Here is a 26,017-nt window from a genome sequence, read left to right as displayed (position 1 = left end):
ATGAGAGGGGAAATACCTCCTGGAGCTCTTAAACTGGCCCTTGAAATGCCAAATTTTGGAGTGGGGGGGGGGGTGGTTGCTGTGAGAAAAGGCAACAGTGATTAAATAACCTGGAAAGAGGGGCGCCTGGGTGGCTCAGTGGGTGTAGCTTCGACTCTTGATTTCTGCTCTGGTCATGATCTCATCTTTGGAGAGATAGAGCCCACCAGTGGGGTTCTGTGTGGACAGCCCTGGGCCTGCTTGCGATTCTCTCTCCCTCTCTCTGTCCCTCCCCAGTCCACCCCTCCCCAATAAACTTAAAAAAAAAAAAAAAAGTAAAGATTGAAAAATGAGAAACAAAATCAAGCAGTCACACACTAGGGGTCTGGCAGCAGCCTTGGAAAGGTCACACTTTGGAGACAGGAATCAGAGAAAGTTATTACCAACGATGTCAGTCATGAGGCTAGAGAGGAACCAAGGCCCCTTCCCGGATGTTAAGCCCAGAAGCCTGGGATTCACAGTCCGGAAGCCACTTGGGAGAGGAAACATATGGAGCGTTCTTGGGGAGGGTTAGGAACAACAGGTTCAATTTTGGACACACTGAGGAACTGGTGACACTGACAGGCAGAGGTGTCTAGCAGGTGAGAATTACTTCTCCGGGACAGGGAGGGAAGTCTGGGCTTAGCTGACAAAAGTGCAAAGAAGGGCTCTCTATTGGGAGCTCTGGAGCAGGGTGGGTGCAGCCACTGAGGAGAGAGACTGTGGCTGAGTGAGGGCAAGAGCGAGACCCTAGGGGGGCCTTACACAGTCAAGGTGTTGGAGAAGGACCACACAGTGGGGAAGGAGGGCATGCTGCACCAGAAGCTAAAGAAAAAAGAACGGAAGAAAAGGATAGACATGGGGGCCTTTTCTCCCCTGTTTTGTCTGCAAGGCAGCACTAGACTGTCAGCAGGAAAGGAATTAAGAGGATGGATTTTGGGTGGAGAGATGCTCTTTGTTCTGCAGCAGCTCAAGCAACCCTTCCACTGGTACCTTTCTGACTTTGATATATTCATGAACTTCTGGGTCAGTAGGCCTGGGGCATGGCCTGAAAGCCCACACTTCTAGCAAGTTCCCTGATGCTTCTGGTCCTCAGAATGCACTCTGGGTCATGAGAAGCTAAGCGGGGCGACCCAGAGTGTGGTCTGCAGATGCCTATGTATCTGAGAACCGAGACAGGTCTGCAAAAAGACAAGCACACAAATTGAGAGCAAGTGTTTAGCAACTCCCAGCAGCTTGAGAGAGTATACTTATGTCCGTTGAATCTAATAAAAGAATTAGAGCTTTGTATTTTATATGTCTTTTTTAAAATGTCATTACTTCTACTTTATACAACTGACCCTTAAACAAAGGGGTGGAACAGTGTGTGTCCACTTATAGGTGAGTTTTTTTCAATATAGTATATAGTACTGGAAACATATTTTTCTCTTTCCTGTGATTTTCTTTTTTCTTTATGTTGAGAGAGAGTGAAAGAGAGCATGTGCACGTATGCATGCAGGCAGGGGAGGGGCAGAAAGAGAGAGAGGGAGATAGAGAATCCCAAGCAGGCTCCGTGCTGTCAGCACAGAGCCCAACTCATGGCTGGATCCCATGAATCGGGAGATCATGACCTGAGCTGAAATCAAGAGTCAGACACTCAACTGACTGAGCCACCCAAGTGGCCCTCTTCCTTAGGATTTTCTTAGTAACATTTTCTCTAACTTACTTTATTGTAAGAATACAATATATAATGCAAATCACATGCAAAATGTGTGTCGACCCACTGTTTATGTTACTGGTAAGGGTGGAGGCAACAGTAGGTTGTTTTGGTCAGCAATAGGCTGTTAGTAGTTAAGCTTTGGGGGAGTCAAGTTATACATGGATTTTTGTGCAGGGGGTGGGCATCTTTAACCCCTTGTTGTTCAAGGGTCAACTGCATTGTATTTTACAAAAGCAGTGGTTTCTGACAGATTAGAAATAATAATTTTTTCAAAGGCAAAAAATGGATCCCTCTCCACAGTTTGAGAAGCCTGACCCTCAGCGATGGCTTATCAGGAACACAGAGGTCATTCGAACACTGGACAGGTTCTTTCATCTCCTGTCTCCTCTTTTCTCAAGGGCAGGAACTGGGCTTAATTCATCTTTCCAGTCTCCCTTCCTTAGTGCCTTAACCAAAATCTTAGCAACAGATTATTTAAGGGCTTCCAGATTTTCGTGGTCCCTCAGGGCCATTGCTATAGCTATGCTGTAGCTCTCTCAGTGTTCATTTAGAACACTTTGCAGAGGAAAGAGAGGACCGTACACATTGCTGATTCCTTGGGCCCCATCTCCACACCAGGTTTTAGTCATATTTCCCTCCTGGTCTCCTCACTCCCATGGGCAGCACTTGCTGCCTCATAACACCGTCACAGAGGCCTGACACGTACCTGCCATATCACTTGTGATGAGATCTAACTTTTGTGTCACCTCCTTTTCATTATCATAGCTGATGGTAAACTCAGCCGACTGGTGTCTGGCAAAGGGATACTTGATCTGCTTCCAACAGTCTGGAATAAAGATAACACGAAACCAACATGTATCTCAGAAAGGTAACGCACATAGTCTCTGAAGTGTTCCTCGATGGGCTGGACGTCAGGCCGCCTTTTGCCGGCTGACCGTGATGAGTGTGTGGCATGGCTCCCAGGTTATGTGTAGGGAAACAGTATGCTGAGGTTGTTAGGACAACAGCAAACACTGTTCCATCCGTGTTTTCCACTTGTATCTGGGTGGCCACCAGGGCAGGTCCCAGATTATGCCTCTGTTACACCACCTGGGCATGGTTTTCCGTAATCTACACAGATACAGCATTCATGTCTCAGAGGAGTCAACACAGCTGGCTGCTGAGACCCTGTGCAGGTGGGGTCCCAAGCTGCCCCTGAGATTCTGAGGGGTCCTGCCCTGCTGCCCTCTCTGGACTACAGCTGACTCATTGCTTGGGGTACCCTGTGTCCTGAGGATTCTCTGAAACCTGAACGTGAACCCTGCCCGGTTCTTCCTTCGCTCTCCCAGAGTGGAAAATACAGTGGAAGCCTGGAGATGCAGAGCAGTACCGGACAAAGTTCAGTTCACAGATGCGGCTTTTATAACTTCTCCCGGATGACAAGCAGTGTGGTGGCTTAAACTCCGGTGGCCAAAAAAAAAAAAAAAAAAAAAAGAATGTTGTGATGAGATAATACTGAACAAAAGTAAAGGTCACTGGCCATGAGAACTCTCCATTAAAATAAAGAGACAGGCCACAATATTCCATTCCTTTTAGACTTGCTAACTTAAAGGCTGCATATCTTCATTTTTTGACGATGTAAGTGTGAGCCACATAATTTTAATCAGCAGACAGAAGAAAACTGTGGAGTTTTCTGTCAACCAACCTGTTTTCTGGGCCTGAGCTGATCCATATGGATTTCCTTTCTTCTTCCTCCTACAGAAACAAAAAAATCCTACTTGAAAAGGTTTCCAAGTGAGGAGTACTGTTTATAAAATAATACTTGATACTTTCTACCTCTACACAACTTGTTTTTAACACATAAATTAGCATTTTATCTTGGCCGAAGTAATGCTGCTTTTCTATGCATGAGCATCTGAAAAGCAAACATTTTGGTTTTGTAATTAGTTGCAGGATTAGAGGAGAAATTTAAAAATGTCAAGTCACATACTTTCTAAGGGCGGCAAAGATTCCCATTCCAGCAACCAGCAGAGCCAGGAGCACCAGTGGAATAACAACAGTTGTGACATTTATTCCTGAGAAGGGGGAAAAGCCACACATTACAACAGAAAGGAAGTGCAACCGAATTGCTCAATCTAAAACTGAACACTGATTTGAAAGGTCTTCCACAGTTTAATACACGGGGAAAATGAATATGTGCTAGGCATTTACTGATGTCAGACAGCAAAAAGAGAGGATTTCCAAATCCTGGCTAAAGGGGCGCCTGGGTGGCTCAGTCGGTTAAGCATCTACTCTTGATTTCGGCTCAGGTTGTGATCTCACGGTTCATGAGATGGAGCCCTGCCTGCATCGGGCTCTGTGCTGACAAGCACAGAGCCTGTTTGGGAATTTTTCTCTCTCCCTCTCCCGCTCTCAAAATAGGTAACATTTAATTTTTTTTTTCAACGTTTATTTATTTTTTTTGGGACAGAGAGAGACAGAGCATGAACGGGGGAGGGGCAGAGAGAGAGGGAAACACAGAATTGGAAACAGGCTCCAGGCTCTGAGCCATCAGCCCAGAGCCTGACGCGGGGCTCGAACTCACGGACCGTGAGATCGTGACCTGGCTGAAGTCGGACGCTTAACCGACTGCGCCACCCAGGCGCCCCAAAATAGATAACATTTAAAAAATAAATAAATAAAATAAAATCATGGCTAAAGTTAAAGAAAATAAATTTTTTTTTCTCCAAAAGGCGATTTTTGATGGTCCTCAGGGATTAACACTTACTCTAAGCTTGTTGTTTGGACGATATTAGACTCCCAAATCAGAATTGAGGGGGAAGGTTTACAGGAGCTACTCAGAGAGGTGAAGGAATTAAGCACAGGGTGGAGCTCAAGTACCCAGTCTCCCCCAGATGGTGGGCACGTTTGCACTTGCACAATAACAGCAGCTGGGGAGGGGGAAGGGAAGAGAAGCCCCATGCTTCCCATTACCAGGGCTTTGGAGCTGTGGACTGAGAGGAAATGCAGCCTGATGACCTCAAACAGCATTTCCACTTTGCCGCACGGAACACCGTGTCTTCCTACTTTAAAAAAGGAAATCACTTGAACGGCCGCTAAAACAGGCCCCAAGTTTGTAGAAACTAGGCAAACTAAAGGAGGAAGATTTGTTCTTCACCCTTCTTTATCTTTGATCCCTGGGAAGAAAACAATGGGATGATCAGGAGTGGAAATGTGCAGTTTGTGAAAGGGGAAGATAAGGACCTTCGAAAGGAACAAAAGTTATGTGACTAACACTGGCGTTATTTACAAGAGTGGAAATTTGGGAAAAATCTAACAATTTAAACATCCAACAATAGGGGAATGGTTAACTAAATGATGGTATAGCCATATGAGAAAATACTATAAAGATATTAACAATCGTGTTTTGCAACGATTTAATAACCTTGGAAGATCATCATAATACAATGTTAAGTGAAAAATAACTTGCTACAGAACAAATTACAGGTTTTCTTCAAGGTGATTTACATAAATATAGTTGACTGGATATAGTGGGATATGGTGATTATCTACAAATGCTGATTTATGGCTTTTTATTTTCTTATTTATCTCTAATCTTACTGAATTTTTTAATTTTTTTTTTCAACGTTTATTTATTTTTGGGACAGAGAGAGACAGAGCATGAACGGGGGAGGGGCAGAGAGAGAGGGAGACACAGAATCGGAAACAGGCTCCAGGCTCTGAGCCATGAGCCCAGAGCCCGACGCGGGGCTCGAACTCACGGACCGCGAGATCATGACCTGGCTGAAGTCGGACGCTTAACCGACTGCGCCACCCAGGCGCCCCTAATCTTACTGAATTTTATAAAATGAATATGTATATTATTTTATATTCTGAAAAAGTAAATGTACTTTTAATGTTTATTGCTTGAACTGACGATACATTTACATGTTCAAACTTCGAAAAGTATAAAAAAGCCTCCCTCCTACCTCTGTTCCTTCTCTAGAGGAAGCCAAATTATATTTCTCAACATTCTTCTGGAGATGCCGGAATGATTATACATATATATTCATTCTTTATTCCTCATTTTTTACACACATGGTAGGCTATACAGACTGTCCTATACCTTGCTTATTTTTTTAAGTTTGTCGGTACATCTCCGAGAGCTTCCTATATTACAAACACATTTCTTTTTCATGGCTGCAGGGTATTCTTTTTTTTTTTTAATTTTTTTTTTAACGTTTATTTATTTTTGAGACAGAGAGAGATAGAGCATGAACGGGGGAGGGGCAGAGACAGAGGGAGACACAGAATCAGAAGCAGGCTCCAGGCTCTGAGCCATCAGCCCAGAGCCCAATGCGGGGCTCAAACTCACGGACCGTGAGATCGTGACCTGAGCTGAAGTCGGAGGCTTAACCGACTGAGCCACCCAGGCGCCCCAGGGTATTCTAATTCATGCATGTGCTATTATTTTTCCATAAAACATTCACCCAGTGTTTGAAGGGCAAATGCTACTTTTTCTACTTACAATATTGCAATTAATAGTTGCAGATATTCATCCTTTAACACATATCCAGCTACCTCTGAACCATCTGACTTCAGACATTGATATGACAGAGAAAAGTTTTCGTTGAAGTCACTGTAATATCACATGGAGTCCCAGTCATACTCCTTAGAAAAGCACGAAACAGCAAACTGCTCTACCTGTGGGGATTTCTTCTGAGGGGATGGAGCTTGTGATGATCTCATCTTCTCTTTTAGTTGAACTAACAGTATTTGGACTTGTTTTGCGCCACACCAATGAATCATTGTCTGAGGTAGAGGAGATATCGGAAAAACCACATTAGTAACAACAATTTGTGAAAGGGCACGATCAGAATCAAATAACTCGCTGACTTGCCCTGAGTCCTACCTTGTGTAATCGGGCAACCAAAGAGCTCCACGTTCAAGGCGATCCTCTGGTGCCATGTCTGGGGGACAACCCGCACGTATCTGGCCACGATGGGAGGGATAAAATTATTCCTCACTGGATCCCGAAAATTAGAGTTGCCCTGAAACACCTGTGGAAACAAAGAACTTTTACCTGAAGATGCTATTAGTTAGTTCCTAGGTCTTTCTCCACCCACTCATACCTGGATATATGACACCAAAGCCAGGATTCTATGTCTGTTGTAGTTTTGTAGACATACTTGAGAGTGAATTTACAAGGTTTTGCCAACCAAGGCTGAATTACCTAAGGTGGTGCTGCAAATCTGCTTTCTGGAAATGCAGTGATAAGAATAGGTAGAGACCTGCTCTCCTACTCAGTTCTTTCCTCCAAAGTTTCTCTCACCTTCTCTTTATTATTTGCAATTCCTTTATAGGTCCTCCACTTGGAGTTGCTGTTTTTGAACTTCATCACAAAACTCTTAACATAAAAGTTGAAATTCGACTGTGTGGATCCTGTGGTCATAATTCCTGGTAAGAAAATATTATTGACAGGTTAGTTTTTAAAATATATATAGCATGGATTATAATCTTAGGTTTCCTTTCCTTTTCTCACTTGAAATCTCAAATCATTTTACAAGCCAAATTTCCTTATTTGCATTTAGAAACCTGATCACACATGAGTGTTTCCACACTGACAATATACCATACAAAGGTTTCCTCATTGCAGTGTGGGTTTCTTTTAGTTTATTTATTTCTGAGTGAGAGACAGTATGAGTGGGGGAAGGGCAGAGAGAGAGAGGGAGAATCTCAAGCAGACTACGTGCTATCAGTGCAGAGCCCTATGTGGGGCTCGATCCTATGACCCTGGGATCATGACCTGAGCCAAAATCAAGAGTCAGACGCTTAATCTAAGCGACTGAGCTACCCAGGCACCCCGCTGTGTGGGCTTTCTACTCCGTATATTCATACTTACAATCTGCATACAGGTTCTGCCCATAGAGACAATGAGAAGGTTTGGTAGTTACTTTTAGAAAAGACAGAGTACTTTGAGGAAGAGAGAGCGGCACCTATGTAACTCAAAAACATAATCTGAACAGCAAGTCATTTTGCATTTGTAACACTGCACTGTGTCATCACCTGTTATTTTCTTTTTCTCTCCCAAATCGGTCTCCAGCCATTCTCGCTGTTTGCGGTTCTTGCTGCTGTCCCCCGAAGCCCATGATAGGTCTTGGTCCTGAAGCTGGGCTTGGCCAGGGGACCAATGGAGCTGTTCTCCCATCTCACTGACCCACTGCCAAGTAGTTCTGATTTGCGTATCAGGCTCCAAACTCAATGATCTGCTGCAACCTTAAGAAAAAAAAAAAAAAAGCCAGAAAAAGTCCTTTAGATATAAACACGAAATGAAAGCAAAAAAAAAAAGTAGTACCTCACCTCGCCTAGAATTATTCAGTTGATTTATTACCATTCTGATATCAAATCGACTGTTTAATTACTAGTATTTTAATGACTCAGACTCTCATTTGATTCATTTGTACTGCAGTATCTTGAAATGATTGCTGTTTCTTTTTTTAATGGACTTCACTGAAGTCACTTCCCCTACAAATGACATCCTTGTTCCCACCACAGCTTTTCCTTTCTAAACTTCTAAATTCACCCTCATTTCAGCAAAGTGATATGTGTTGTAAAGGCCACACTCCTCTCCCTGGACAAAGAAGACAGATGCAGACTGTTCTCCTTGAAATACTTTCCTTTATGCTGAGAGAATATTTACGTAAACTATATTTCATGACAGAGGGACTAAAAAGCCTTTATTTTACATACTTCTGTTTAATCACTTTATTCAAAAAAACCCACAAATTAAACCGTAATATTCAAAAGGTTTTTCTGTTAAAATCTAACATGAAGGAATTTATCTTAAAATAAGTGTCATTTCAAATTTTCATTCTTTTCTGGCAAAAGTTTAAGATAGCTTAGATTATAAAGAAAAATATTTTCTGCTTAATGATAATTGAACTATTTTGTATTTTTAATATTGGGTATTTTTAAGTCACAGCATACTTGGTGCTGCCTGGCCTGTGGAAAAAGAAAAAGAAAATCCTTTAAACTACATCATTGGAGGGGTATGGAAGAATAAACTAGCACTGAAGATTTTAAAATATCAAATTCTTTTATTATTTATTTTTAGTTTTTGAGAGAGTGCATAAGTGAGCAAGGGGCAGAGAGAGAGAGAGAGAGAGAGAGAGAGAGAGAGAGAGAGAGAATCCCATAAGGGGCAGAGAGAGGGGAAGAGAGAGTGGGGAGCCCAAAGCAGGGCTCGAGCTCACCTGATGTGGGGCTCGAACTTACAAACCGAGAGATCATGACCTGAGACAGAGTTGGATGCCTAACTGACTAAGCCACCCAGGTGCCCCACAAATTCTCTTTTTTAATGTGTATTTATTTATTTTGAAAGAGAAAGAAAAAGAGAGACAGATTGAGAGCAGGGGAGGGGCAGAGACAGAGGGAGAGAAAAAGAATCCCAAGCAGGCTCCACACTGAGCGTGGAGCCTGATGCAGGGCTTGATCTCATGACCATGAGATCACGACCTGAGCGGGAATCAAGTCAGACACTTAGCCACCGACTGAGCCACCCCGGCACCCCTAAAATATCAAATTCTTAAGGAAAATGTGATCCTTACCATCGGAGGTAAAGAGAAATCGCTTGTCTGACAGGGAACCACTGAAATAATAAACACAAACATGAGGAGGTGAGTTGCTTACCTGGATCTTAATGACTGACACAGCACCAAGCACAGGGTTCAGAGCCTCCCCTCGCCTCATGTGATCCTCACAGCACCCCAGCAAGGCTGTTATTATCTTTGTCACTGGTGTTTTCTAGATCAAGAACTCAGGCCCACTGAAGGTGAACAACTTTCCTAAAGTCACCCAGGTGACAAGTGGCCAGGACTCTGAGTCTCTGCTGTTGGATCAAAATCTTGTGTGGATTCCATCATGCCACATTGTGTTGGGAAGGAAAGTGCACATACACCGTCTTAGGAGCAGCCTGAAATCCCAACTAACTGATACCCAGCAATGGAAGCAGGAGGAATGACTGCCCTGAATATTCCCTTTGCTTCAGTAGTCACCTTAAAGCATCCCAATCGTTGTCGATCATCAAGGACCACTGAGAGACATGAAGACTGGCCACTTTTAGAAAAATGACCACGGCTTCTGCCCCAGCGCTGCTGCTCTGGGGACAGCCTCAGCTCATTCTCTCTCCCAGTCACACTCCTACCTACTGTAGCAACTAAGGCCAAGCCGTGAACCAGCTCCTGCGTCCGGATGACAAGGTGCAGCTGGAGAAAACTCATAGCATCTCACTGAGCTGGCCCTGGCCTGGGCGTCACCGCTGATCTGGCATTCATCCCTGGGCCTGCGGACTCTAGCGCTTTCACAGCTTGTATTATTCACACAGGCAAACTTATCACATCAACCTCGCTCCGCACTTCTCTCCTTCAGTGGAGAAGGGATTCCGAAGGCCTGCGACCATATTTACCCTCTATAAATCCCTTACCAACCTGGCAGTGTAAAAATACATAGAATAAATAGAAAATCTAGAGTTCCCAAGATTAATCTTATGTGCATAGTATTATATTAGATACTAGAGATAAACACAGAGATAGATGTCACTTTTGTGTTCAATTATTTTACAATCTGAGAGTACTGCTTATAATTTTAAACGTTTAAGTCTGTATTATATGTGGCAACAATGGACAGAGAGACCACTGAACTGTGAAATCCACAGAAAACCCAGACTGGACACGAATGTAAGAATCTTTCCATCAAAGCTTGGTTGCTGTTGTTGATTAGAAGTAGCAGGTAGTCAAATTCCCTGGAATGGACTTTTTCTTTCACATTCTTTGTCCACTCTCAAGCAGACTTCACAGCCCTGCTATTCCACATAAAGGTTCTGCGATATCCTGAATATAATGCAGGCACCGATCATTTCTGACATGAAAATGCAGACCCACTGCAGTCACAGGACTTGCCTGAATTCAGTGGGTGGCCAAGCCTGGGTGAAAATCCAGCTCTTCTAACTTTGAAAAAAAGATGCACATTGTTGCAATTCACAATTTAAAGTTTTACTAATGTATTTAGAGCCTCTATTTGATTTTTTCCTTTTTTTTTTTTAATGATGTTCCTGCACTAAGTATTACACTTGAAATTTTACCCAAAGAAGTGCACAAAATGCTGCGGCAACCCAGAGGACCTAAACTCACTCCCACTGTCATGAGACACTCAAATATTTATTTCGCCGTTGCCGAAAAAGAGAAGTTATGGAAAGAAGGATAACTGGGGTTAACCCCAGGAAGATGCTGCCAGGGGAGGTGCTGCTCCTAACGGCCCTCTGCCTGGCTTTTCTCCATTACCAGCTGGAATATGCTTTTCCATTTCACTCTAGTAAACTAACTAAACACAATCACTTAGACAAATCTATTGGTAAATGAGCCTCCTCTTTTAAAAATGAAAACACCCCAGGAGGCTGGAGTTCTGAGGCAGTCACACATCAGGGTGCACGAATTCCATCAGATTACAAGTACTGCCAGCCTTCCCAGAGAACTAGAGAAGCAATCGAGAACAGTCCGATGCAAACAGAAAGAAAAGCCTTCCCCGCTGATGGTCTGAGCCTTCGCCCTCTGTATGAGGTCAGCTTCTCTTCCTGATTCCATTCTGGTCTCCTCAAATCAAGGAAGTGACCTGACCCGGATGAATCCCAGAAGAACCTTAGATATTTACTTTAGGGACTCCTTCCTCAGCTGTACTGCTTCCTTCTGTGTTTTTTCCTGAACACCAAACAATCATGTGTGGGAACAGAAGTTCAATGACCACACGTACAGTGGTTCCCCAACAGCAAAATAGCGCAGATGAAAACAACTGCTCCCTGAAGATTTGGGAATCGAAATGAGTGGAGGAGATGTATTCGCATGTGGTGGACTCTTCTCTGCTCAGTACCAAAAGTCAAAGCAAAATCAGAGCTAGAAAGAAGGGACCGTGATATAATTCTGGACTTTCTATCTATTCGCACCAAAACAAAAATCGGACAATGTGTTCCAATAACTACATGGAATGCGGAACGAAACTCTTCCTAAGCCATTAATGGTTTCGATTTCCGTACTCTTATCTTTGCACCATCATTTAATTTCAGATGACCATAAAGCGACTTCATCTGTATTCAGCCCAGAAGTAACTCAGAACATGTCTACTTTTGTGCAACAGTTTAAATTTCTTTTCCAACAGTAAAATAAAACCCTGGTAGTACAAGTTAAACTTTTTGCAGTCCTATTCTACAAAGGAAGCACTGCAATGTACACAAACATAGGCAAGAGAGTCCAAAAAGCAGATTTAACACCAGAGGTTAATTCTTCACTCCGATTTGGAGATGTAGCACCCAACAAACGTGGGCCACAGCCTGATACCTTCCTGAAGTAGCATCAAACCATAAAAAATGTCAACAGAAACAGATCCTCAAGGGTCAAGATCATGCTGGTTTTTGATCACTGTGCTTACTGTGTGCCTTGGAGAGATTGGTGCTCTGGTGCTGCCAGCTCGGTGTACCCAATTACAGTACCTGTCAGATTGCTCCTTGAGAACACGAGATTGACCCACCTGAACCTGAGGAGGAATAACCTGAGAGATGAGGGAGTGAAGTTTCTGTGTAAGGCCCTGGGTTGTCCAGACTGCAGCCTCCAGAACCTGGATTTGCCAGATTGTTCTTTCACAGTGGAGGGCTGTCAGGAGCTTGCTAATGCCCTCAAGCACAATCATAACGTGAAATATTGGATATCGGGGGCAATGATGTTCAGGAGGATGGTGTGAAACACCTGTGTGAGGTCCTAAAGCATCCAAATTGTGCATTGAACATACTCGGGTTGGAGACATGCAACCTGACGCCTGCTTGCTGCCAGTATCTCTCCTCTGTTCTCAAAAGCATTAAAACCTGTTTAACCTGAACCTTTTGGGGAATGACTTGGAGCCCAGAGGAGTCAACATATTGTGGAAGGCCTTGAAAAAGTCAACATGCAAGCAATAGAAGGTTGGGTTTGAAAAACAGTTGTACAACATAGTGAAGGGGGAGCTTGAGGAACTGTAGGAGAGGGTGTCCTTTCTGAGAGTCAAGTGTAGGACAAATGGTGGTGGTGATCCAATGGCGAGATGCCAAGGCTACCCCATGGGATGTTCTTGGAGTAGAATCACCGGATTTCTCAGGTCTCCATGTGATTGCATAAGCATCACTTTTACTATAAATCAGGTATAATATTTATGTTCCAAAAAGTCTGAGGCAAATACATAAGTGGAAAAAAAATGTATATACATATACATTTATACATATATATAATGTGTATATATATACATATATATGTATAAATGTATATATATAATGTATATATTTATACATATATATAATGTGTATATATACATATATATAATGTGTATATATATACATTTATACATATATATATATATACACACACACATCCACACACACAACACATGCATATATACTTTTATTTACATATAGTACGTGTGTGTACATATATGCATGTATAAAATACATGTGTGTGCATACATAAAAATGAATTTATGACACACGTATATATATTTTATTTATTTAAGGATTTTAGTTTCTAAAGGCACTCTGTTACTAAGCTTTTAGATCTTAAACTGTGGCACAAATTTGGGTGTAATTTGCCTTTGAATGTTCAAACAATATAAAAAGAACACTTCGGGACCTGTCAAAGTTACAAGTCCTATCCAGAGGCAAAGTAGAGGGAAGTCTTATCCATAGCAAGCAGAGAGCACAAACACCGCGGTGAGCCTGCACATCAGGGTGTGAGGATGACTGCCTTTTACAGATTGCATACAGGGTCACTTGCATTGCCTGTGAAAGACTTGGACCGAACACCCTTTCTGGTTACCCCCACCTGCATCCCTGACTCGGAATTACCAGTGGGGGCTCTGCCTTTTCTCCTCAGCCACCCACCAGCCAGGGCCCTGGACATGAGCATGGTGAGCTGACCACCACAACTCCTCTGGTGTCCCTCCCTGGGCCTTGGCTCTGCTCCCAGGTCCCCAGATGCTTTGTTCCTGCCTTCCACCAAACCCAAGGTTTGCTTCCTTCATGAAGGTGACCTAACCAACTTCAGTCACTGCTTCTAAATCCCCTCCCTTGTGAGCTTAGGCCAACGCTTCAATCCAGAAGTGAGTTTTAGTCTAAGTTTACTTGTGAGTTCATCGATTGGTTCTTTGGAACTTAAGATACTTTTTCCTATAAAAATAATACTATAACTTGTGGTCAGAAACCCTATGTGAAGCACAAGATTGCTAAACTAAGCTAGAATACATGTAAATAAAAAGTAGGAGGGGAAGGGAAAAAATCATTGCATAACTTTTTCAACATGACATCAGAGGTACTATATTTATGCTAACTAGGGAAGCTATCTACCCCCTTATGTTTTTAACCAGATGAAATGGTCTACATCCACTGGGAGAACAGAACAGGGAAGTATGGTGATCATGTTCTTTCTTCACACAAGCAGGGACCACACCAAAATAGCGGGACAGGGCCGGGGGGGATCCGCATACACACTAGGGAGGAGTAGACAATACAGGCCCTAACTTACTTTTCCCTACTTTTGGATCCTGAAATGTCTGCAGTCTCTGTCCTGTGCCATATCCTTGAGCCCAAGACTATGTGACAACCTGTCCCAAAAACACAGGGTCATGGTAGCAGGAAGACATTTCTGAGGCAGACAGGGAGGGAGGAAGCAAGAGATGATAAACACGTGGCTTGAGGATCACTTTCTCTCATAAGGCATCCACCCGAGGAAAGCCTCCCTCTGGCCCACTCCAAGCTGCCTGTTTCAATGCGTGGACACCTGGACCACAAGGGGGGCTTATATTTGGCTCTTGTTTTCCACTCCAGAAGCTGAAGAAACCCAAACGCATTAAAAGCCCAGGTTGAATGTTTAAACAATTGAACAACTGACATACTTTTTTCTCATAAAGCTAAAAGCAGAGGATAACAGCGAACAGAGAGGTTAATGCTAATTAACAACCTTCCTTCACTTCCCAACTATTACTCATCACTAAGAGCTTCTCTCCAAGGATCTTTCAGGGGAGCTTGGTGGTTCTATGGGGGCTTATTTCAGTTCTCTGTCTCCTTCAGTACCTTTGGTAACATTGGAGATAACAGGTAATTTACAACTGGAAAAACTGAAAAGGAACAGGCTTTGTTCTCTCCTGAGAGTAGAAACACTCCTCTGCCCTAGAACTTCAGATGTGTGCCATTTTAATTTTAATTTACTTGTCAGCATAACCAGTGAGCTCTTATATTGCTGCATTTATCTCCTACAAACACACCATAAATGCTGCTTTAAGCATTCACACACATTCTTCCCAGCTGACAAACCCTTGGTGTCATACACCCACTGTCCTTTCAAAACTGTGAGCTGATAAATTATGCTTTTGGGGTTACCTTCCACTCAAAACAGAAAACAAAGTACTTACTCTTTTGAAAGGACACCATTGGCAAGGATTCCTTCATATCGACTTATCCCTTTGAGCTGAAGCACGCTGATCTGACCTCCCAACTCATCTGCAATTATTCCAGCATGGATGGCGGCTTTGCACAATACAGAGGTCTGAAATACAGCAACATCATCACTCACAGCTACTCAAGAACACATTAAAAACATGGTGGGAGTTTTCCATTTTGTTATAACATGTGGTCAGGATCCCTAGTTGACCCATGACGTTGCTACACTGTACCATATTAAACAAAAAGAAGAGGGGAAAATTATTGCATTACTATGACACGTGTGACGTGTAGCAGTTGACTGGGCTATGTTCTCTGCAGCAGATCTCAAAATGACATTAGAGTCACCAATTTTATGCTAACTTGGGAACCCATCCACTAGAGAGGAAGTAGGTAATTTAGTAGTGGTGACTTCCAGTGAATAACAAACGCCTCCCCACGGTCATGCCCTTGTGTAGGCACCTCCTACTGACTGCACTGGGCCAGGTAGCTTGTTTGTTCTGCTGCAGAGAACACGGCACAACCAACCACCACACATGTCACCGTGGCCACCTTTGACACTCTGCCCCCAGATGATCCCCCCACATGATTACAGGGGCTATCTAGGCAAAGGGAGATTAAGAACTGACTAGCCCAAATGCTGACCCTCAAACTCATCAGCAAATAAAACGGTTGTTATTTTAAGCCACTCAATTTGGGGGTGGCTTTTCAAACAGAAATAGAAATAACTCATCAGTTTTTTACATCTGCTTTAGCAGATACACATACTAAGGATCCTTTGAGAAGGTGAATCTTCCATACCATAGCTTCGTTTTACAATTGATTTAGAGACTGAACAAGGCATTAAAAACAGAACAGAATATGAAATGGAACAAAAGACTTCATAAAGGTCTTAGGGCAATGACGATGAGCAACCCAGGGCCCACAGCCTCCACCTCATTTCCTGAGTCTCCTCTGGGAGGGTCAGACAGCTGGCACCTGCCCAGGCCTCCAAGTCTGCTGCCTGGAGTGACAGACTGAGCAGGACCACCTGACTGGCTGATCAGCAGGTGGTCTTGGGATTGGCACTGGCACATTAGAAGTGGGGCTGGAGGAAGGACTGAAACTTTTCCATGGGGTGCCCAGGCCCTTAGGTCCCCATGGGCACAGACCTGCCTGGGAGGGTGGTTAGGCAGTGAGCCCAGGACTGAGGGGCTGAGAAACATCATTTTCCAAATCATCTTTAGCAATGCCCCACTTCTCCATGATGGTTAATGCCAACATGGGAAGAGTAGCTCATGAAATTATGTCTTGATAACCGGACTTGGGAATTTCTCTTTGTGTTGACAACATTGTGACTTTATTGTCAGTGGAAAAAATTTCTTGGATTTTGGTTACAATATCTGGGGGACCAAGGAGACCAACAATATTTTATAATAATTGTGGGTGCAATAAAATTGAGAATTTCTGTGATCTTTAATTTAGAGAGTGCATATTTCCCAAACTAGGTTAGATTTGGGAAAATGAGTCAGTCTTGCAATAATGGCTCTCAGAAACAAAAGAGAAGGACAGTTCCTGACAGAGAAGAAATAAGAGAATGTTGAAAGACAGATGTGGTTATTACCCTCCCTGATTTTGGAGAAAAACAGAAATACTAGAAGATGAGAAAAAGACAGTGTTTTATTTTATTTTGTTTTTATTCTTTTTAAGTTTATTTATTTGAGAGAAAGAGAGAGAGAGAGAGAGAGAGAGAGAGAGCGAGCGAGCAGGAGGGGCAGAGATGGAGAGAGAATCCTAAGCAGGCTCCACACTGTCAGCACAGAGCCTGATGCGGGGCTCAAATTCAGGAACTGCAAGATCATGACCTGAGCCAAAATCAAGAGTCAGACGCTTAACTGACTGAGCCACCCAGGAGACCAGTCATATTTATTTTTATAAAATAAAAATAAATATTTTATTTATTAATTTTTAGAGAGAGGAAGTGAGTGTGAGCTGGGGACAGGCAGAAAGACAGAGAGAATCTGAAGCAGGCTCCACTCTTAGCACAGAGCCCAATGAAGGGCTTGATCCTACCACGATCATGACCTGAGCCCAAATCAAGAGTCAGATGTTCAACGAGCTGAGTCAACAAGGTGCCCCCAAAATAGTGATCTTTAAATTAAATAGGCAGCTTGTGTTTTTATTTTTTCTGAATGTTCCTTCTTTAAAAAGGTTTGTTATCATTGTTGTAGATTCTTGGAGTACCAAATGGAGCAAGCCAGTTATAACAGAAAAGCCTTGAATTTAAATTTGGCAATTTAGCTCATCGTCTTGGCTTTGTGTCTAACTCTACTAGGTGTGCATAAGTCATGTCACTGCTGTGGATCCAGCTCCCCAATTCCTGTGTACAGTGAAAAACCTGGACTGCATGATGTCTAGTATCTTTTCTAATGGTCTATTACCTTGTGATTCTAATAGGCACCCTATGTACCTACTATGATGTCCCTGCTGGCCTGCCTAGGTCTCTCAGCCCCAAGATGAAAAGCAATTGGTTCAGTGGTCTACTGGGTAGATAATCCCACTGTCCCTGAGATCATTTGGAGTTTGTTCCTTGGAATTTGTTCTGTGGATGGGGTAGTCTTTATCCCAAGAGCCCTGCCTAGTGGAGAGCTCTCACTGGACTTGGCATGTCCCAAGGACTCCTTGGTTACAAGAACAGGTTCACAGGTCAATTAGCAATAGAACCTACCAGCATCATTGGCCAACATACATTCCCATTTTCCATAGTAATCAGCGTTGAGGGACCCCAGCAGTATATACCCATTTTATGGAATTTATTCAACTACAGCTCACATTTTTCCATGATATTCAATGCAGGCCACAGGATACAACTCCAGGAGAATAACCACCAAATCTGGCTGTTACATTTTTATAAAATTATCACAGGATTATTTTAAGAAAAACAAAATTCCTCGCTCACTCAATCAACTTAAATAAATGTTTACTTAAATTGGGGCTTTTGGGTGTTGATTTTAAATTTTTACTTTCACTGAACTTGATTTTTATAAATTTCCTTTGGAAGAGGAAATTTATACTTTGATTTTCTAGCAATTTTCAAGGTCTAAGCCTCACTGAAATGTAAATATAGGAAAATCACTAGCCTATGTTAATTGGTGAACTGGCTGCAACTCAAACGGAATAATTTAAACCTAATTTTTCATTTACATTTTCTCAGACATCTGAGAACACCTACATGGCTCACAAAATTGCAGGTGATGGTATTAAACATTTCTAAAGTTCATGAAACCATAAAACATGGCTAAACAGATCAGCATGAAGACTACATCAACCTTCTTTGTTTTAAATGTTTATTTATTTTGAGAGAGAGCGAGCGAGCTTGTGAGTGAGTGTACAGTCTCAAGACAATGTCAAGACTACATCAACTTTCAAAGTGATTATCAAATCATGCCAGAATTGGAGTATTTTCTTATGTCTTCCTTTAGGAAAAGTCATTTTGTACTGGAAAGTATTGACAAAGTATTAAAATAAAATTTAATATAAAAGTAAACACTTCAGGGGTGCTTGGTGGCTCAGTCAGTTATGCGTCCAACTCTTGATTTTGACTCAGGACATGATCTCATGGTTTAGGAGTTTGAGCCCTGCCTTGGGGCTTGGGATTCTCTTTCTCTCTGTCTCTCCCTTCCTCTCTCTCTCCCTTTCTTCCTCCCTCCCTCTCTCCCTCTCTCTCTCTCCCCCCACTCTTTCTCTCTCTTTGTCCCTCCCCTGCTCATGCTCTTTCTCTCTCTCAAAATAAAGAAAACTTTAAAAAAAGTAAACGCTTCATATTGAATTTAATAAAACATGAATAAAGCTCATGTTTTAAAATGATAGTAAAATGTTAAATATATATGTTCCACGGTCTATCCTATGAATTGTTCCTATGTTGGTACAGTCTTCGTAATTACCATATTGGCAACATTTTCTTTTTTTTTTTTTTTAATGTTTATTTATTTTTGAGAGAGACAGAACACAAGCAGGGGAGGGGCAGAGAGAGAGGGGAAGACACAGAATTTGAAGCAGGCTCCAGGCTGTCAGCTGTCAGCACAGAGCCAAATGTGGGGCTTGAACACATGAAACACGAGATCATGACCTGAGTCACAGTAAGACACTTAACCAACTGAGCCACCCATGCACCCCGGCAACATTTTCTTTGCAAAAGTTATCTGAATTCATTTTAGAAATGTTGGAAAATATGAAAAAAATCACTCACACTGCTTGCTATCACCTGGAAACAATCACACGCTATTATAATCTATTTCCCTGTGTAATGGCTTTTTGTGGGTGTGTACAAAGGCCTGGTTTCTCCCCTTCTCCTCCTAAACCAGGGGTGCACTACATATACTGTCTTCCATTATTCTATAGTCTTTCTCGAATATTCTGGGGGTATGGAGAATATATTGAAACAAGTTATTAAGTGATGTCTTAAAAGCAGATGGTACAGTCAGCAGACTTGGGAGAAGGTGCCAAGAGAGAAACTATTCTAGGGCTTTTTTATTTCTGGTTTCTGGGTAAGGCAGATCTCAAAGAGAAGCTCATCCTACTTAGCTAGCGTGGTAAGCATATACCAATACAGATGCCTTAATTTCATCAGTGAAGGAGACAGATTCACAGAACCTTAAGAATTCAAAAAGACCTTTAAAGTTCTCCGCTGATACTTCCTGACAGACTGTCACTTTCTCCACCCCACAGCACCTTCCTACACATATATAGGCCATGTCTGACAAATGGTTTAACGCCTACACCTGACACTTCCTGGGACTAGGGCTCACCATTTCTTGAGATACCCGACTCCATTTTGCACTGCTCAATTATTCCTTACATGTAACTAAAACTGGGTACTCTGTAACTTTCACCCTCTGACCCTAGTTCTGCCTTCGGGAACAACATAGAATGAACCAGTTCCTTTTCTGTAATTGTTCTTTAAGACAACATACTTCTTTTCTGACGCAGAGAACCTGTTTCTTCAACAGTTTCTCTTGTAACTTGTTTTACAGATTCTGTTGTCCTGACCTACAAAATATGCTTCGGTTTTGCAAAGACCCTTCTAGGAAGAACTTGCTACAACTGAACACATTCCCTAAGATGAAGGCACCATGGAGGACAGACTCTATGATAACCTCCAGGATCTCTGCCTCCTGGCATTCCCCCACTGCATAATCCCTCTGGGTTTAGGTGGGAGCTGTGGCCTTCTTCTAATTAAGAGAACAATAGCAAAAGTGGTAGGATGCTACTCCCATGATAACATTACACAAGGTTGTAACCTGTCTTACTAGGAGACTCCTTTGTTAGGAAATTCTCCCTGGGTGGCTTTGAAGAAGAAAGCAGTGATGTCAGACAGGCCCGAATGGCAAGGAGCTGAAGAGAGCCTCCAGCCAAAATCCAGGAAGAAACTGAGGTCTTCTGTTCAACAATCCATGTAACTGAATGCGGCCCACACCATGTGAGCTTCGAAGCCAAGTTGAGCCTCAGATGAAATGCAGCCCCAGCTGACAGCTTGGATGCACCCCTGTGAGATCCTGAAGCAGAGAACTCTGCTAAGCTGTGCCCAAATGCCTAACCCAGAGAACACGAGAGGTAACACATGTGTTGTTTTAATCTTTTAAATTGGTAGTAATATTGTTATGTAGCAACAGATATGGAATACACCCACGAGATCAACATATACCAAAACGGCACTGGTAAGACTTCTTTGAAGAGTTTTCAAAATATAAATTTTCCCTCCAGATGAAGTCATCCTAAAAGCAAATGATATGAAACTAGCTACAGAGTCAAATAGGCCACCTGTATGCAAGCACCTACAGTTGGCGTACTCAGATCAATAGAAAACCATTTACCTGTTATACTGAAAAACAGAACTCTGTCAAGAGGAGAAAGATAAACAACTAAAATAAGAAAGTAAGTGATGCTATCTCTCTTACTGCACATAATTCTGAAGTTTCTTGCATGGGATGTTAAAATAACAAATAAACTCTTTATTGCTGAGGGAAACACTACACTTCGACTGTTTGTTTCTCTCAATCTCCTGAAGTCATTTAGAAATAGCCTGTGCCGTCACAAAACAGCCCTTCATAAGTTTACAAGAATTGAAATTATACCATGCATACTTTCAGACCACAATGCTATGAAGCTTGAAATCAACCACAGGAAAAAGTCTGGGAAACCTCCAAAAGCATGGAGGTTAAAGAACACCCTACTAACGAATGAGTGGGTCAACCAGGCAATTAGAGAAGAAATTAAAAAATATATGGAAACAAACGAAAATGAAAATACAACAATCCAGACACTTTGGGATGCAGCGAAGGCAGTCCTGAGAGGAAAATACATCGCAATCCAGGCCTATCTCAAGAAACAAGAAAAATCCCAAATACAAAATCTAACAGCACACCTAAAGGAACTAGAAGCAGAACAGCAAAGGCAGCCTAAACCCAGCAGAAGAAGAGAAATAATAAAGATCAGAGCAGAAATAAACAATATAGAATCTAAAAAAACTGTAGAGCAGATCAACGAAACCAAGAGTTGGTTTTTTGAAAAAATAAACAAAATTGACAAACCTCTAGCCAGGCTTCTCAAAAAGAAAAGGGAGATGACCCAAATAGATAAAATCATGAATGAAAATGGAATTATTACAACCAATCCCTCAGAGATACAATTACCAGGGAATACTATGAAAAATTATATGCCAACAAATTGGACAACCTGGAAGAAATGGACAAATTCCTAAACACCCACACTCTTCCAAAACTCAATCAGGAGGAAAGAGAAAGCTTGAACAGACCCATAACCAGTGAAGAAATTGAATCGGTTATCAAAAATCTCTCAACAAATAAGAGTCCAGGACCAGATGGCTTCCCAGGGGAGTTCTACCAGACATTTAAAGCAGAGATAATACCTATCCTTCTCAAGCTATTCCAAGAAATAGAAAGGGAAGGAAAACTTCCAGACTCATTCTATGAAGCCAGTATTACTTTGATTCCTAAACCAGACAGAGACCCAGTAAAAAAAGAGAACTACAGGCCAATAACCCTGATGAATATGGATGCAAAAATTCTCAATAAGATACTAGCAAATCGAATTCAACAGCATATAAAAAGAATTATTCACCATGATCAAGTGGGATTCATTCCTGGGATACAGGGCTGGTTCAACATTCGCAAATCAATCAACATGATACATCACATTAATAAAAGAAAAGATAAGAACCATATGATCCTGTCAATCGATGCAGAAAAGGCCTTTGACAAAATCCAGCACCTTTTCTTAATAAAAACCCTTGAGAAAGTCGGGATAGAAGGAAATACTTACACATCATAAAAGCCATTTATGAAAAGCCCACAGCTAACATCATCCTCAATGGGGAAAAACTGAGAGCTTTTTCCCTGAGATCAGGAACACGACAGGGATGCCCACTCTCACCGCTGTTGTTTAACATAGTGTTGGAAGTTCTAGCATCAGCAATCAGACAACAAAAGGAAATCAAAGGCATCAAAATTGGCAAAGATGAAGTCAAGCTTTCGCTTTTTGCAGATGACATGATATTATACATGGAAAATCTGATAGACTTCACCAAAAGTCTGCTAGAACTGATACATGAATTCAGCAAAGTTGCAGGATACAAAATCAATGTACAGAAATCAGTTGCATTCTTATACACTAACAATGAAGCAACAGAAAGACAAATAAAGAAACTGATCCCATTCACAATTGCACCAAGAAGCATAAAATACCTAGGAATAAATCTAACCAAAGATGTAAAAGATCTGTATGCTGAAAACTATAGAAAGCTTATGAAGGTAGTTGAAGAAGATATAAAGAAATGGAAAGACATTCCCTGCTCATGGGTGGGAGGGAGGGGAGGGTGGGTGATGGGTATTGAGGAGGGCACCTTTTGGGATGAGCACTGGGTGTTGTATGGAAACCAATTTGACAATAAATTTCATATATTGAAAAAAAAAAGAAATAGCCTGTGCCAAGTATATCTTAAATCGAGGTATTGTAAAACATTTTAAGATTCAAACAATTTATAGGCCAAATGAATATCCTAGGCCAATCTTGTAAATAAAGACACTACACAATAAAGGAAAACAAAGAGCATAATCTGCTGCTTCCAGAATCAGGATATACTAAAAGCAAAAATTAAAGCCAAGTTTGTTTTTCCCCTGCTAGAGATAAAATTATCAATCACCTGGAACATGTATGGTTTTTTCCATGCTTGAAGACACATGTCAGTAACTCTCAGGAAAGTTCCAACACTACACAGATTTTCACATTTCATAACTCAAGCCAATTCCCAGATGCTGTAAACACAACTATTTTATTTTTTTAATATTTATTTATTTTTGAGGGAGGGAGGGAGGGAGGGAGGGAGGGAGGGAGAGAGAGAGAGAGAGAAAGAGAATCCCAAGCAGGCTCTGTGCTGTCAGCATTTCTATTCTGTGCTGACAGCACAGAGCCGGGTGCAGGGCTCGATCTCACAAACTGTGAGATCATGACCTGAGCCGAAACCAAGAGTTGGATTCTTAACCGACTGAACCACCCAGGTGCTCCTGAATGAAACTATTTTAAATAGCAATGTTAATATTCAAAAATCAGATATCAAATTTCCAGGATAGAGATCTGCAAATAATAAGAAATAAAGGACTGTGTATATGGAGACAGGACATATACTTTAGGGAAAATGTCTTGTGAATTTATTTTTCTCTGGGAACAATGTGTGTAACCAGAGAGTCTCATTCTGCATAAGAAACTGGGGTGTGAGGAAGGAAGGAATACTATGTAAGTGCAGGGCAGATGGCTTCACTGCTCCCAGACACAATGTTGTTATCCTGTGATGTGAATGTTCATGTCCTTGGCTATGCTATATGAATCAGCTGGAGCATTAAAATAAAGAAAATAGATGGAATTATACTCTTAGGGTTGAAAAGGGCTTTGTCTACCATTTCATTTACAGCATGCTTAAGTGGAAATGCATGGAAAAACAGGAATGAATGCATGAATAACCTTGGTTTTTATACTTATTATTTCATTTATTTTCAGAAAATAGAAACTTGCACATTTATCTATGGGGTTTGAGATCTTATTTGACTTTACTTCAGGATGCATTTAGGCAGAGTAATAAGTACTTTTTAATTTCCACCATGCCCTATAATTACTCTCAGGTACTTACATCTCTGTATCCATCCACCAGATTCCCAGAAATGTCTCCTGCTATGTCTCTACAACCAGCCGGGCAGAATTTACTGGAAAAATAAAATAAAGAATTTGTATTTTATTGAATTATAATTAAACTAAAAAGTATAAATTACACTTAAACATATTTCTCCTCTATAGAACATGCAAGAGGGAATTATGCTGTTTATTTGATACTGATAGCACATCTAAATTTGGACTAGCCACAGCCTAAGTGCTTAATATTCACACATGGCTAGTATTGGACAGTGACGGTCTACATTAGTTACAGATTACTTTTGCAATTGGAAGTAATTCATTGTGGTATAATTAAGAAACTGTAAGGCATTTCAAGTGTATATCGTGATGATTTATGTTCCCCAACTAGTAAATTAGCATATCCATCACCTCACATATTGTAATATCTAAATATATAAACATTTAAAATATATGTAATACGTATATTTTTGGTGAGAACATTTAAGTTCTACTCTCAGCAAATTTCAATTATATAATATAGCGTCAGCGTAGTCAGGTTACACATTAGATTCATCTTATGGCTGCATACATTAATCAAAAACATTAATATCTCTGTATCAAATACATGAATAATCATATTAAGTCCAACACAAAGACTGAATAGACCCGTTAATTTAGTTCAGTTTTGCTGTCAAATGAATTTAAGGTCACACTAATCAGGTACTGCCACCAAATGAGTTACAAAAACCTTTTGACTTGCAAAGCTTTCTACATTTCACGATTATAGGTGAGGGAGTGTTGACGTGTATATCACTGTACCTCATCTTTAAATACTACAAAACAACTGAGTTACAGCCTAGATGATCTGGCACCATAACATCACTCTGTAGGCCTGAATGTATTCTTTTCTGTAGGACAGGAAATGAACATTGATGCCTACAGGCCCTCTCACCACTGGGACTCTATAGGTACAGCTGGAAAGATCTCAGAGAATGTTGGCATGTGTTTATATTGAATGAATGGCAACCTTACAGGGCAGCTGTAATTAATTACTGGTTATTTTCAATTTTGTTTTCTAATTATTTAAATTAATGATCACTTTCATTTGTGTTTCTCTACTAGACTTAATAATAGATAACACTAGAACTGATTCTGCATATAAAATAATTTTATTTATTAGAATGTCTAAGGGGCGCCTGGGTGGCTCAGTCGGTTAAGCGGCCGACTTCGGCTCAGGTCATGATCTCGCGGTCCGTGAGGGCTGTGAGTTCGAGCCCCGCGTCGGGCTCTGTGCTGACAGCTCAGAGCCTGGAGCCTGTTTCAGATTCTGTGTCTCCCTCTCTCTGACCCTCCCCTGTTCATGCTCTGTCTCTCTCTGTCTCAAAAATAAATAAATGTTAAAAAAAAAAAAAAAGAATGTCTAAGATGGTCAGGACCATAGACCCTTGGGCCTCCCTGGGCAAGCTACTTCACTGGTTCGTGCCTCTATTTGCAGGATCTAACAGAACCTACCTCGCAGGGATGCTGGAACATTCACATGAGTTATATACACAAAGACCAGGGAGCTATGACTGGCATTAACAAAGCACTCAAAGGAGTTATAGCTGGAGTTAGTGTTGTTGACAATCCTCTCTAGAACACTGGTTCTCAACAGGGAGTGAATTTTGCCCACCCTG

The 26,017-nt window shown here is 41.6% G+C and overlaps 1 protein-coding gene across 3 annotated transcripts in view; it reads right to left on the bottom strand.

Moving 5' to 3' along the window:
• Nucleotides 1-26,017, bottom strand: part of DCBLD1 (discoidin, CUB and LCCL domain containing 1) — a 68,883-nt gene that overhangs the window by 2,292 nt on the left and 40,574 nt on the right. For 2 of the 3 annotated variants that reach the window (XM_023254739.2, XM_045057954.1), the window contains exons 5-14: nucleotides 24,361-24,433; nucleotides 15,152-15,285; nucleotides 9,283-9,323; nucleotides 7,742-7,951; nucleotides 7,008-7,132; nucleotides 6,588-6,735; nucleotides 6,380-6,487; nucleotides 3,687-3,771; nucleotides 3,402-3,451; nucleotides 2,424-2,543 (exon numbers count right to left, since the gene is read on the bottom strand). In XM_023254739.2, coding sequence (XP_023110507.2) covers nucleotides 2,424-2,543; nucleotides 3,402-3,451; nucleotides 3,687-3,771; nucleotides 6,380-6,487; nucleotides 6,588-6,735; nucleotides 7,008-7,132; nucleotides 7,742-7,951; nucleotides 9,283-9,323; nucleotides 15,152-15,285; nucleotides 24,361-24,433 — 1,094 coding nt within the window. Of the gene's footprint in view, nucleotides 1-2,423; nucleotides 2,544-3,401; nucleotides 3,452-3,686; nucleotides 3,772-6,379; nucleotides 6,488-6,587; nucleotides 6,736-7,007; nucleotides 7,133-7,741; nucleotides 7,952-9,282; nucleotides 9,324-15,151; nucleotides 15,286-24,360; nucleotides 24,434-26,017 lie in introns of those variants that run through there. The other variant, XM_045057955.1, reaches the window with a different exon arrangement.

Source organism: Felis catus, chromosome B2, assembly GCF_018350175.1.
Source record: "Felis catus isolate Fca126 chromosome B2, F.catus_Fca126_mat1.0, whole genome shotgun sequence".
Lineage (NCBI taxonomy): Eukaryota > Metazoa > Chordata > Mammalia > Carnivora > Felidae > Felis > Felis catus.
Note: the sequence above shows the minus strand (reverse complement) of the source record. Positions and strands in the feature narration are given on the sequence as shown.